We start from the raw sequence: 14,872 nt of genomic DNA on the forward strand, positions 1-14,872 counted from the left end.
TTGTAATAACATTATTGTCCAAGGTGATAATGTGACTTAATTCATGTAATACAAAAGATTCAATGCCATTATTGCCGCTTGTTCACAAAACAAGTGTGGGAACAGTATCCCTTATCAAACCCTGTAAGAAATTATAATGCATTCTGCAATAAATGCTTCTTTCTTATTCGTTATTCATTTCATTTGCTGTTCACATTTACAATAAAATAATCAACAAATTGTATATTTATCTTTATACCAACAATGAGTGTATGAGACATGTTTGCCAGTATCTAACCATTGATCAATTACGCTGTGCTTACATTAGAAATTTTGAATTTACATAGTTATTTGATCCGTCTTGTCTTTAGTTGCATGTTAAAAAACTCATTATCAGATTCTGTCATAATTGCAAGTTAATTTGTCTCTTTGCTCGATTGTGCCAGAAGTGGCACTGTGCAACCTGTCAGCATTAAGAAAAATGTGGGAGTTTCAAAAAAATGTATGCATAGCCGATGTTCTACAGACATTCCTCTTGTGGGAACACAGTCAGAGTTGAGGACGTATCCTGTTTCCCATTTATTTGTTTCTGAGGACGCACTATCATTTTAATAAGTGTGGCTGAAAATCAAACGCAATATGACAACATCTGCAGCTTGAATTTTTTCCACCACAAACTCAATAATTCTTGAGGTAAACAGCTGTTGTTACTGGCAACTATAGAATCTAACAAACTCTATTGATAGCTTCAACAAAAAGCACATCAGGTCTAAAGCTGCTGCTAGATCTGTATCATCATTTGATAATTTCAGTCCATTGTCTTGTTAGTTGTTTTTAGATGGAGATGGATTTTTAATACGATATTTGTGGAGAACTACCTCAACAGGAATAGGGAATATCAAAACAAAGTTGTTTCAGTAAATAATTGTTTAGAGGCACACTCTGCTTCTGGAACCTAAACCTTTAATGGAAGAGAACTGCAAGTTTCATTATTGTCTTGCTGTGGAGAAAGCTGTTTCTTTCACAAGACACACAGTGAGACTATATCCTTGTAGACAATTAGTTAATGAAATGTGCATATTTGATTATGGATTATCCTGGAGGAGAAGGTCTGTGGAATGTTCTTCTGATGGGTTAGTGGCAAAGACACCGGTGTTGGATATGTCAATAAATCGACACAAATAAAATAGACATTTGTCTCATAACTATAAGCATTTATGATGATGTATACTCTAAGTAATCTCTGCAGCACAATGTAGACCACCCTATTGAGAAATTGCATCAAAAACCAGAAAACCCACAGCAACCCACAAATAATGCTTTGAAACTCCATAATCTATTCAGTAGTTTCTTTCTTAGCCCAAGTGGAGCATTGTCTTTTGAGAGTAAAGTATGTATATAGTTACATATCAAAAGGATCAGATATTACATTAGGCCCAGCAAATCCATAAAAAGATTCGCAGAAATATTTTATAGAAACCACTTTACATAATTCTATGTAGTGCTGTGTCTTCATGCTCTTTCACAGATAATTTCAATCATTTTGCCTTATATTTCACTGGCAACCCTTTCCCTCACTAAATTTTGAGCATTACTGTTGCTGTACTCAGCACTGCTGTAATTATAAATAATGGATATTTCTGCTCTAGACCAACAAAAAGGAATATTGAACTCAGTATTGCCTTTCATTTTACTGGGTTCAAAGACAGTCACATGACCAAAGCACAAACATTTGTAAACTGTCAGTAGCACAGCGTGGCATGTGGTTAAAAGTGAGAAATGTGGCATTCATCTGGCAGTGGTGTGGCATGACGTAGGACTCATTTACCTTGCGTCAGTCTGGTGGTCACTGCACTATTAGACTGTACATATTCCATCTGAAGTTGCAAGCTATATGCATGCCTTGTGCCGCGTCAATCCAGTGCTTTACTCTCCAACCCACTGTCTCTCAAAGAATCGAGAAAAGATAAAGCCACTTAATATCATCCAGAAACATCATTTTTTCACTCAAAATCATATGACAGTGCCAAAACCAGATAACAAAGCCATAAATCAAAAAATGTGCCTGTATTAGGTGCTATACTAATTCAGGGTATTGTATGTTTTGACTGCTTCCATTGAGATCATTAAATTTCCAACTATGATACATACATTAAATTTCCAACTATGATACATAAAGTATCACGAAGTTACACTACAAAGATATGAACTACAAACATAAACCTATGAAAACTAGAAAAGAAAACATCTTGTTCCTTTTAGAAACAGATTAGCCTAACGAAACACTTGTGAAAGCAAGATGCAAGCTATGGAGCAAGCCAGTCACTTAGCACATGTATACTAAAAACTGGCACACAGACTGAGATAACAATGTGCAGCTTGTTTCATTACAAAAATGTGAACTGCAAATTATGAAAACAAGAAAAGAACATGAGCCTCAATGTCCTTTATACCACGAATAAAAAAAAGCTAAAAATTAGCAAGTACTCAGCAACTAGCACAAGTGCCTTTCACATTGTTATTCACCTCTTGTCTTCAGCGGGCCGGAGTGGCCGTGCGGTTCTGGGCGCTACAGTCTGGAACCAAGCCACCGCTACAGCCGCAGGTTCGAATCCTGCCTCGGGCATGGATGTGTGTGATGTCCTTAGGTTAGTTAGGTTTAATTAGTTCTAAGTTCTAGGCGACTGATGACCTCAGAAGTTAAGTTGCATAGTGCTCAGAGCCATTTGAACCTCTTGTCTTCAACAGCATCACAGAAGAAAATTGCACGATTGACAGTTTGTTAGGAAGAAAGAACCAGAGTTACAGAAAGTTTCTCGTAGAAAACATGGTATGATTTTGAATTTCATCTGTAATGTCGATAAAATTTTTTTTACTGTTACAGTCTTCACTTAGGGAGTGTTAGCAATGTGACCATTTTATTTGAATGATATGAAGTGTTACAGCATCTAAGAGGAAAAATTATCATTAATTTGAAGTTTTAATCAATAAAATAACATAATTCAACACTAGGTTTTTAAAAAATTATATTTGTGAGACATTTATTCTATCATTGACGAGTCTTATCAGATCCATCCTTCAGATGATTATTGGCATTTTATGTTCATGCAGAACAATTATTGGATGATTATTTTCTGGCAACATTCTGAAAATATTTTAATTGATTTGTAAACTGATGTTAGCACTTTTTTTTTAGACTATTTATTCATTCATTCACTGAAATCTTGAGGCTTGTAAAAGCTGAGATCTCACTGTGCTCCAACAGTGACTCATGTAAAAACATCAATAAAGAAAGTTTAAATTTTTTGAAAGTTATTTTACCTATTTTGGAGATAAATGCCGTAGAAACCAATGGAAAGGAGCTGAACGCAGAAAATAAACAGAGAGAAAAGTCTCCTCCCCCATTCCCTAGCAATTAAAGAAGACATGAAAAGAACAAATATCATCAGCCAAGAGTTCAATTCTCAGGAAGCTGTAGAAATTTTACTGAAGAAGAGATAGTTGATATATCATTGCATTTATGAAAGGGATAAGATGCAGCTTAACACATTGACTGCCATGGGGATGCCAGCGACCAAAACAGACCCTTGGGCACGACACTGTGTGACTGCCCATGCTCGCAGCATGACCTTGCACCTGGTACTATGGCATGGTCTGCCCTGGCAGTGAGACAGCCACCACTACGCAACAACAAAACTGTCAGCAATTTTCTTTGAATTTTTTTCTTTTTCTTTTTTTAAAGAATAAGTTTCTCTACTGGATTTTTATGACCTAAAAGTTACATAACCCAAAAAGGAAATAAATGCTGTTCTGGCCAAAAGATTCAAAAATTTCCTCAGTAACATAAAAAATATGACCTAACATTGTCAAAATAAGATAAAATTTCTGTCTTAAAATAAATTACTACATCAGTTTATGAAAATGAACTATATACACTCCTGGAAATTGAAATAAGAACACCGTGAATTCATTGTCCCAGGAAGGGGAAACTTTACTGACACATTCCTGGGGTCAGATACATCACATGATCACACTGACAGAACCACAGGCACATAGACACAGGCAACAGAGCATGCACAATGTCGGCACTAGTACAGTGTATATCCACCTTTCGCAGCAATGCAGGCTGCTATTCTCCCATGGAGACGATCGTAGAGATGCTGGATGTAGTCCTGTGGAACGGCTTGCCATGCCATTTCCACCTGGCGCCTCAGTTGGACCAGCGTTCGTGCTGGACGTGCAGACCGTGTGAGACGACGCTTCATCCAGTCCCAAACATGCTCAATGGGGGACAGATCCGGAGATCTTGCTGGCCAGGGTAGTTGACTTACACCTTCTAGAGCACGTTGGGTGGCACGGGATACATGCGGACGTGCATTGTCCTGTTGGAACAGCAAGTTCCCTGGCCGGTCTAGGAATGGTAGAACGATGGGTTCGATGACGGTTTGGATGTACCGTGCACTATTCAGTGTCCCCTCGACGATCACCAGTGGTGTACGGCCAGTGTAGGAGATCGCTCCCCACACCATGATGCCGGGTGTTGGCCCTGTGTGCCTCGGTCGTATGCAGTCCTGATTGTGGCGCTCACCTGCACGGCGCCAAACACGCATACGACCATCATTGACAGCAAGGCAGAAGCGACTCTCATCGCTGAAGACGACACGTCTCCATTCGTCCCTCCATTCACGCCTGTCGCGACACCACTGGAGGCGGGCTGCACGATGTTGGGGCGTGAGCGGAAGACGGCCTAACGGTGTGCGGGACCGTAGCCCAGCTTCATGGAGACGGTTGCGAATGGTCCTCGCCGATACCCCAGGTGCAACAGTGTCCCTAATTTGCTGGGAAGTGGCGGTGCGGTCCCCTACGGCACTGCGTAGGATCCTACGGTCTTGGCGTGCATCCGTGCGTCGCTGCGGTCCGGTCCCAGGTCGACGGGCACGTGCACCTTCCGCCGACCACTGGCGACAACATCGATGTACTGTGGAGACCTCACGCCCCACGTGTTGAGCAATTCGGCGGTACGTCCACCCGGCCTCCCGCATGCCCACTATACGCCCTCGCTCAAATTCCGTCAACTGCACATACGGTTCACGTCCACGCTGTCGCGGCATGCTACCAGTGTTAAAGACTGCGATGGAGCTCCGTATGCCACGGCAAACTGGCTGACACTGACGGCGGCGGTGCACAAATGCTGTGCAGCTAGCGCCATTCGACGGCCAACACCGCGGTTCCTGGTGTGTCCGCTGTGCCGTGCGTGTGATCATTGCTTGTACAGCCCTCTCGCAGTGTCCGGAGCAAGTATGGTGGGTCTGACACACCGGTGTCAATGTGTTCTTTTTTCCATTTCCAGGAGTGTATTTAAGAATGAAGTGCAAATGAAACAAATGAAAAGCAAACTTAACTATGAAATGTAATTTTTTTTATTAACATTAGTTAGCTTATTATTATTATTATTATTATTATTATTTGTTTTTCTTCAGTTTGTGACCTCTGATTTGCAGTATACAATGAACAACTTGTGAAAATTTTTGAATAAAAAAGATTTCTTGTTGTACTTCAAAGAACTTCTTTCTGCTTCATGTGACGCAGTAGGAGCATATTTAAAATGGACAATATCATTTGAATCTAAATGATTAAGAAAGAACTTTTCACCCAACAAAATCATTGAAATGGAACACAGTGTGTGATACCATTCACTATTTTTCTAACTGCTTTTTCCATTTTCTTTCACACTTCCATTTTTTTCACTTCTAATTTATTCACGGTTTTTTTTTTTCCACTTCTTCTGTCTGCTTTGCTGGTGGTACTTCTGATTGCTCCAAAGCAGTTATCTCCAAAGCAGTTATAACAGCAGGAATAAATCCAAAATTTGATTTTATATATGAAAGTTTGCTTGAAATTGCAGCATTAGACATTTACTCTGGGGCTAGTCCAATTGAAGCAGCTTCTCTGCTGCCAAATGAAGCATTCATTTTCACAATAATAGTTATAGGCATCATTCCATGACCACCATCTTGGCAAAGTGAAAGGAGGTGGTAAGGAAATTTCCAGAGCTAATAACTAGTTCTGCAACACATGAAAGGGCTTTCAAAAATACCTTTTCGACACACCAAATAAATTTCTCAGTTTAACTGAACTTACTATGAATTTCTGTAACTCTGTGTAAGGTGCGAGCTAAATCAGTCACATGCAGTGTTTTACTGTATCTTGCTTTTAATTAATCAGCTGTCAATATGAAGAGTAGCACATTGTGATGCTTCACCCCTACAGGCCTAATGGTACCCGTAGATCTGTCGAACAATTTACTAATGGTGGGAGAATTTAGTTTTTGTGAATGTTCATAGCGTATAAGAAACTTTTTGCCTGGATCATCTTCTTTCAAAGTTCCCACAATGACATTTGCAATATATCTTTCCATAGAGTCTGTGGTTTTATCAGTTGATATACATATAATGTTTTTTATTTGCAACCTTTGGTCTGGTTTTTTTTTGCCAGCTGACATAGCCCTTTCTTAATGTAGAAGAATCAAGAGGAGATTTGCCTGTGTATTCTTCTAAGAACACGTGAAATTTTGGATGGTTTAGTTTACTTAAAGGAATGTCAACACAACAAAAAGCTGTACAAAGTTCTTCTCAGGATTCCCATGGGAGCTTTTGCTGTAGTGTTTTTCCACTTTCAATCTGCTGTACTCTGCTTCTGCGTTTCTCTGTTGCCATATGCAGCTGAACGTTAATTTACTTCTCTGCAGTTACTGTTACCTCGTGCTTTACAATACGGTAGTTTACCGTCACTCAAAAATATTTTCTCATGATATTAAGACACGAAGTTTTATAATTTTACTTCAATACCGTGCTTCATGTTAGTGAGTTCTCTCGCTTCATGTTAATGAGTTATCTCAATATTGTGAGAAAGTATTTTTGAGTGATGGTAAAATACTGTATTGTAAACAGTGTGAGACAAGAGTAACTGCAGAGAAGTAAATTAACATTCAGCAGCATATGGAAACAGAAAAACTAAAAAGTGGATTACAGCAGATTGAAAATGGAAAAATGCAACAGCAAAAGCTACTATGGGAAGCTCACCAATCCTATTCACCATTCTGTGAAGAGCTTTGTTCACCTTTCTGTTGCGCTGACTTTTTCAATTCAATTCAATTTTTATTATCACATAACATGCCTTATACAATCAAAGATTGTGACATAGGTGACTTGTCAGTTTTACACTATATGTAACAATACTAAAAATAGACAATAAACTAATAATATATATGGTGTAACATTTTCAAAGAGGTATTTTAATTACAATTATAATGCATTGTCACCATTCATGAAATCTTCTACACTATAGTAACATTTATCTTTCAGATATTTTTCCAGGTCTCTTTTGGTACCTTTTACATTTGGGTCATCCATATCTTTCCATATTTTATTTACAAATTTCATGCCCATATAGTATGGTGTTTTTTCATATGATTTTAAACGGTGGGTAGGTAACATGCCGCTCGTTCTATGTCTAGTATCATATTGATGCAAGAAGAGGTTGCCCTCAAAAAGTTGTGGGTTTCTTTTCGTGAAAGTGAGAGTTTCATAGATGTATATGCTAGGAATGCTCATTAGATCCAGTTTTACAAATAAAGGTTTGCAGTGTTGCTTTGGTTTTGCTCCCACCATTGCTCGGATGATTCTTTTTTGTAGTCTAAAAGCTCTAAGTAAATTTGTTTTTTCAGACCCCCAGAAAATTATACTATACCTAATGACTGAAACAAAATATGCATTATATACAGTTTTTCTTACAGCTAAATCAGTAATACTATACAAGATATTCATAATATATACAAGGCTATTCAGTCGACCCAGTATGTTGTCCACATGGTGACTCCATAACAGGTTTTTATTGACATTCCTTTAAGTAAACTGAACCATTTTTTCTTAACTATATTGCATGTACTTCAGACTTTTAAGACTGAATAACACAGTGAGACACTTGTCAGCAGTTCAGAGTCCAAAATGGCTAAGCAACAATCTGCTTATAGAGTAACAGTTTTTAGTCATCAGTTTTCTGGCTGGTTTGATGCGGCCTGCCATGAATTCCTCTCCTGTGACAGCTTCTTCAGCCCAGAGTAGCACTTTCAACGTATATGTCTTCAATTATTTGCTGGATGTATTCCAGTCTCAGTCTTCCTCTGCAGTTTTTGCCTTCTACACCTCCTCCTAGTACCATGGAAGTCACTCCTTGATGTCTTAACAGATGTCCTATCATCCTATCCCTTCTCCTTGTCAGTGTTTTCCACATATTCATTTCCTCTCCGATTCTCCACAGAACCTCCCCATTCGTCACCTTATCAGTCCACATAATTTCCAACATTCATGTATAGCGCCACAACTAAAATGCTTCGATTTTCTTCTGTTCCAGTTTCCCCACACCTGTTTCACTACCATACAATGCTGTGCTCCAAACGTACATTCTCAGACATTTCTTCCTCAGATTAAAGCCTATGTAACAGTAGGCTACAAAAATCTCACCATTGCATAAAGATGAAGATCTGTATTGTGAATTCAAACAAAATGTGGAGGAAGATAGTTATTTGCCATGTTCCAGGAAACAGGTTGAAATGTAGAATTCTTTGAAATGTAACACAGGTGAAAGAGACTGCAAAGATAAAAGTTCTTTACTTCTTGAAAAAGTGAAAATATAACAAATATGACAGTTTAAGTTTAAAATATGCTCTGTCATAGAGAAATGACCATACATGCATAAATATGATGTAACAAATTACAGTAGTTCATTTGCTTTTTTCATAACAAGCATTTATACATATTTATATAATATGTTAGTCTTTTCGAAAAATATATGCCCTATCATAAAAATCCTAGCCCTATTCATCATTATTCAGAAATCATTGCAGTTAATTCAGTCAGCTGACTTTTATGTGGTAACTCTCATACAAATACAGTTGAAAGTATACCCACAGTGCAAGATGGATTGTAACCCTTATTTTGACATGTTGTGAATTTTGTAATTAACTTTACAGCACTTTTTTTCATTTGTGTGTTGTATGTTTAGATATGAATTTGGTGGTGGCATAGTTTTGGATTCCTAATGTAGGATGGTGTTTATCACCAAGTGTTCTACACTTAAATAACTTCAGCCATTGTGTTTTTATTAATAGCATCTGTCTGTGAGACTGGGATAAACTGTGGTGGACAGTCTGGCTTGATACCAAGTGAACCACAACTACAAGAGAGTTCTATGTCTGAGGAAGTACCAGAGGACATTGTAAGTTCCATTCAATATTCTACTTACTAACATGTTGGAAGTATGTATCTGTTTTGTTGTATTTCAAGATAGCTAGTTTTGTTGAATTTAAGAGGTTAGACATCTCAAAACAATAAAATCCTGTTCAGTACACAGAAAGTAAGCAATGGTATTTACTTTTCTGACGTAGTTTATCATTTATTTATAATGTTCTGCACAATGTCTTGAATTTATTTTTGTTGTTATGAAAAGTTATTATTTGTAATGCTTTGTACGGTATAGATGATTGAGTCCTTGCTGTCACTTTTGTCAGTAATGAGCAACTGAAGGTGAAAAGATGCCTTTCATTCACTGCATAGAACCACTCTTGTGTTGTCATTGGAAATAATGACACACAATGCACTAGTAAAAATGCCTAGTTTTTCTAAACTTATAATTTCTCAAAGAAGAAATATAACCAGCACATCCTATTCCACATTTTAACCTAACTAGACAAAATTCTAATTCTGATTCTGCTTTGATTGCTGTAACTGTATGAGTATGTCTTCAGATGATAGTTTATAAGCAGAATGTTTCCAGCTGATCTGCTTCCTTTTCCTGGGGTCTATGGTTTAACTTCATGCAGCACATCAATATCATTTTGTGTCTTGTGTAGAAGTGAAGGAGTATTTTGTAATTTGTTACATAAAATTTCTGTTTAATTATGCAAAACATTTAAGTGAATATCATCTTTATGCATGACTTCAGCCTTTGTAGGAGCAGAATAGATAGGTACATGTTCCTTTATCTTGTGTCTTACAAGTAATCTGTGTGAGTTGGGTATCGTTTATATCCACCCTCAGCACCTCCTCCTCCCCCCTCCTCCTCCTCTAGCAAGGTGTGACAAGTCACTGCTTAATTGTTTGTTACTATTGACCGGAAATGTATGGGGCAAACCATTAAAGGAGGGAATATAAGAAGAAGTAAACAGTGTAGGATAATTGTGCATTTGCACTTCAAAAACCCCTGCCGAAACTGTTGTTATCTTCATCTCAATTCATTAAGTGCCACATATTTTAAAGATAACTCTGGAAAGTAACCCAGAGTTGACTGATATGAGTGAAGTAATCATACACTGGTTCAGTTTACCATTTTATTACAAAAAATATTTAACTTTCTGGTAAACACCTTCCAAAATAACTATGATGCTGCTCATAATTTTCAAACTTCTATTCAGCTGTACGGAAATTGAAGATCTTGTTTCATGAAATTTAGTATTTTGCAATGCACTTCTGTAATATTATGGGAACCAAGCAACAGAATAACTGCTTTGTGAGGCTGCCTCATGACTTTATATCCCAGTTGAGCCCGTATCATTATGGGAACCAAGCCACAGAATAACTGCTTTGTGAGGTTGTTTCATAACTTCAGAGCCCAGTTCAGTTTGACTTAACTGTCCTGACTTGAATAATCCCCCTTTTGAAGAAATGCTTACATAAGGAGGAAGTGAACATGAAAATAATGTTAATCCATTTGAGTTGCAGTGTTATAAATAAAAATGTTATGTTTTATATAATGTTCAGACTATGATGAAAATCAATATTTTCAAAAATTGGAAAAAAAATGTTATATTGTGAAATTGTTATATTGTGCTTAGAATATGATGACAGAAGATTAAAGCTTATGGTTATACATAAAGTGAATACATACAGAGGAAGACTGATTTGATCGCTGTTTAGGTATGCTACTACAAATGCTAAAAGCTGTGTTCAGTCCTGTGCTGGACTTAGAATATTTTCCAAAATTTAATGTGGCTTTGACTTCTGGGAATTCTTTGTTTGTGGGAGAAAATAAGCAGCACTGTGGTTAAACTGTAGGGTCCCATATGACTGACTGAGACAGTTAGCTGTTGGATCAGAGGAAGGCACAAGCCTTCCACTTCCATTATGGAAATGCTTAGCAAAGCACAGTAAAGTTCAAACTAATCTTCCACTCTACAACAATTATACTTGTATTGAAAAAAATTATGGTGGTTAAATATTTTTTTTGTATTATATTTATTTATCACACTCCAAATAAACAGCAAACCAGTATAATCTAACATTAATGACAGAATTTCATGGTTATAGTGAGCCCAATGTTCAGCAGCCAGAATGGCGCAGTCCTCCACGTCACAAGGTTCTCTCAGATGACTACAAACCAACAAGTGTTCTGAGTCCTGTCTTGTTCCACACACTGCCCATCATCACTGATACCCCTCATCTTTAAATTAGTCTTGCTAATTGTTGCACCTATTCTCTATCTGTTGAGGGTTTTCCAGGTCCCATATTGGAGATGGCAGTCTCATAGTACCTTCTCATTGTTGTCCAAACTTCTACATGAGATTTTGTTCTCCACAGCTCAATTTGGCAGGCTTCTGCTGAATTTGGTAGTGGTGCTTTTGTAAAGAGAAAGTTTTTTCTGATTTTCAGCCATGAATAAGTGTGATTTCCAAGCAATGGGTGCCTTGGATCTGTTTATTGCTTCTTTTCAATCTCTGCTGCTACCTGTCTTATATCCAGTTCTCCTCTCAAAAGTGGAAATCCACACAGTGTTTGCAGATGAGATTGTTTATGAAGAACTATGACTTTAATACTACTGGCCTTCTTTTTCTCCTGCTGGTTTTTCTGCTACTGACAATATTAGACAGTATATTTGTCTTTCCTAGTCCACATTTCTGTAAAAAAAGCTTGTTATGCAGTACCAGCTTGTACATAAGGGAGTTTGAACAATTTTGATCTGATAAATTGAATTTATATTTGTAAATCATATCTGTTAATTGTTGCATATAGTGTCTTATCAAAAAACTAACAATTCACAAATGTTAAATTTGATTTGATTGCAAATACCAACTGTGCTTTACATGGTATTATCATAATTTGCATTTAATTTTCCTTTGCAACATTTGCACTATAGATAACACATGCGTGTAAGTCACATCCTACACAGAAACTTGATTTGATTACTTGCACAGTGTCTACATAAACAGTGTATGTAAACAAATGATTTTTATTGAATGCCCGACCAAGTTGACGTTTTTAAAAGGTTTCTGCTGTACTAATCTACACTGAAGTGCCAAAGAAACTGGTATAGGCATGCATATTCAAATGCAGAGATATATAAACAGGCAGAATATGGTGCTGTGGTCAGCAACACCTATATAAGTGTCTGGCGCAGTTGTTAGATCAGTTACTGCTGCTACGATGGTAGGTTATTAAGATTTAAATGAGTTTTAACGTGGTGTTACAGTCGGCACATCAGCGATGGGGGACAGCATCTCCAAAGTAGTGATGAAGTGGGGATTTTCCCATACTACCATTTCATGAGTGAGTGTACCGTGAATATCAGGAATCCGCTAAAACATTGAATCTCAGACATTGCTGCGACCGGAAAAAGATCCTGCAAGAATGGGACCAACAACAACCGAAGAGAATCGTTCAACATGACAGAAGTGCAACCCTTCTGCAAATTGCTGCAGATTTCAATGCAGGGCCATCAACAAGTGTCAGTGTGTGAACCATTCAATGAAACATCATTGATATGGCCTTTCGGAGCTGAAGGCCCACTTGTGTACCCTTGATGACCGCACGACACAAAGCTTTACGCCTCGCCTGGGCCTGTCAACACTGACATTGGGCTGTCGATGACTGGAAACATGTTGACTGGTCGGACAAGTCTCATTTCAAATTGTATTGAGTGGATGGACATGTATAGGTATGGAGACAACCTTATGAATCCATAGACCCTGCATAGCAGCAGGGAACTGTTTAAGCTGGTGGAGGCTCTGTAATGGTGTGGGGCATGTGCAGTTAAAGTGAATTGGGACCCCTGATACATCTAGATATGACTCTGACAGGTGACACGTACGTAAGCATCTTGTCTGATCACCTGCATTCATTCATGTCCGCTGTTGGTTCCGATGAACATGGGCAATTCCAGCAGGACAATGTGACGCCCCCACATGTCCAGAAATGGTACAGAGTGGTTCCAGGAACACTTGTATGAGTTTAAACACTTCCACTGGCCATCAAACTCCCCAGACATGAACATTATTGAGCATATGTGGGGTGCCTTGCAACTTGCTGTTCAGAAAAGATCTCCACCCCCTTGTACTCTTACCGATTTATGGATAGCCCTGCAGGATTCATGGCGTTAGTTGTCTCCAGCACTGCTTCAGACAGTAGCAGAGTCCATGCCACGTCATGTTGCTGCACTTCTGCTTTCTCGCGTGGGCCCTACACAATATTTGGCAGGTGTACCAGTTTCTTTGGTTCTTCAGTGTAATATGCACCTTTTTAAAATTCAGTTTGTCAAAAATGCTGAACCAAATGACAGTTTTATGCATCATTGCTAGGAACCTGAAAATTTTGCTTTTGCAAATAGAAGCAAATTTGCCTCAAAATTTGAAAATGCAAAATTACCTAATAAATGAGTTCCATAGCAAATTGTATCCAGATGAACAATTTTATCAAAGGTAGTTTCAAACAGCTTTATTTTCTGCATATAAATATTAAAACCATAACCAATTTTTGGTTACTTATATTGCACAACATCTGGTGAAGCTCTGTTTGCAAAGATAATGTATCTAAGAACAAAGTTGCAAAATAAAAAGGGCATGTATGCTTGACTGAAAAGACATCACTGTGCTTCTGTGCATACATTACCCTCTGGTGCCAAATCAGTTGTGTGCGGTTGAATGGTTTCTTTAATATACAAGCTATGTATGACAATGTAGCACTCAACTATGGGACCTGGCACCTTGTGTGTTATGCAGACACTTTAATGAAACAATATTAGATGGCAGGTGTTTCGAATTAGGATTGTGTAAGATACCACTAGAGGTTGGGTCTGAACAATCTTGTTTATGACATTAACAACCTCAGAAAGCAGTTACTCGATAGCTATTACTGAATGCTTTCTGTAGTCAGCTCTGTTATCTGTTGTGTACCATTGTTGTTTTCTTTTTTTTTGTATGAAATGATTGACGACATTAATTCTGGTTCAGAATGGCGTTTGATTACAGCTCTCACAACACAAAAGGATCGCTACGGTCATGACCATTTTGCAGAAACACAAAACATTGGTGTAGTATGGCTATTTTCTACCCTGCAAAAGGGAGGAGGGGGGCGGGGGGCTGGTTTGCCCACACCTCTCCTCAGATGGTGTTAAGTTCTCATTCATCTTTGTTCACAGCCAACTTCCATGTTATAGTTGCTGCACTATTGATTGTAAAACAACTCTAATAAACATATTTTGACCACACTGGGAGTCTTTCTGAAATGTGTGAGTAGAGTATTTTCAGTTTCATTGCTATTCTAAGTACCTTGTCAGCTCTACATGTAGCGTTACCAGATACGGATTGTTTGTCTATGAATGCCCATGAAAAGGCTCTGCAATATACTAATCACACCTTACATGCCACAGATTCGAAATGATTATTCTACAGATTCTGTAATTATCAGTTGGGGTTGAAAAAGAAAAATAATGTGTAGAAACACCATAAATCAAAGAACAGCTCCATTCAGTGATGGAAAAACGCCGCTGCTTCTTAACAGAAACAATGATTAGTTGAAATCTTACATAGAGTCAAAAAAAGAAAACAAGCAAAGGCAATTTCAGA

General features: G+C 38.0%; 1 protein-coding gene across 3 annotated transcripts in view; it reads left to right on the forward strand.

Annotated features, from left to right (window-relative positions):
• LOC126195820 (transport and Golgi organization protein 1) overlaps positions 1-14,872 on the forward strand; it is a 166,227-nt gene that overhangs the window by 30,790 nt on the left and 120,565 nt on the right. For all 3 annotated transcript variants that reach the window (XR_007538614.1, XM_049934460.1, XM_049934462.1), the window contains exon 4: positions 9,149-9,255. Coding sequence is in view for 2 of the 3 variants with exons in the window: in XM_049934460.1 (XP_049790417.1) it covers positions 9,149-9,255 (107 nt within the window). In the remaining variant the exon portion in view is untranslated. The remainder of the gene's footprint in view (positions 1-9,148; positions 9,256-14,872) is intronic.

Source organism: Schistocerca nitens, chromosome 7, assembly GCF_023898315.1.
Source record: "Schistocerca nitens isolate TAMUIC-IGC-003100 chromosome 7, iqSchNite1.1, whole genome shotgun sequence".
Classification (NCBI taxonomy): domain Eukaryota; kingdom Metazoa; phylum Arthropoda; class Insecta; order Orthoptera; family Acrididae; genus Schistocerca; species Schistocerca nitens.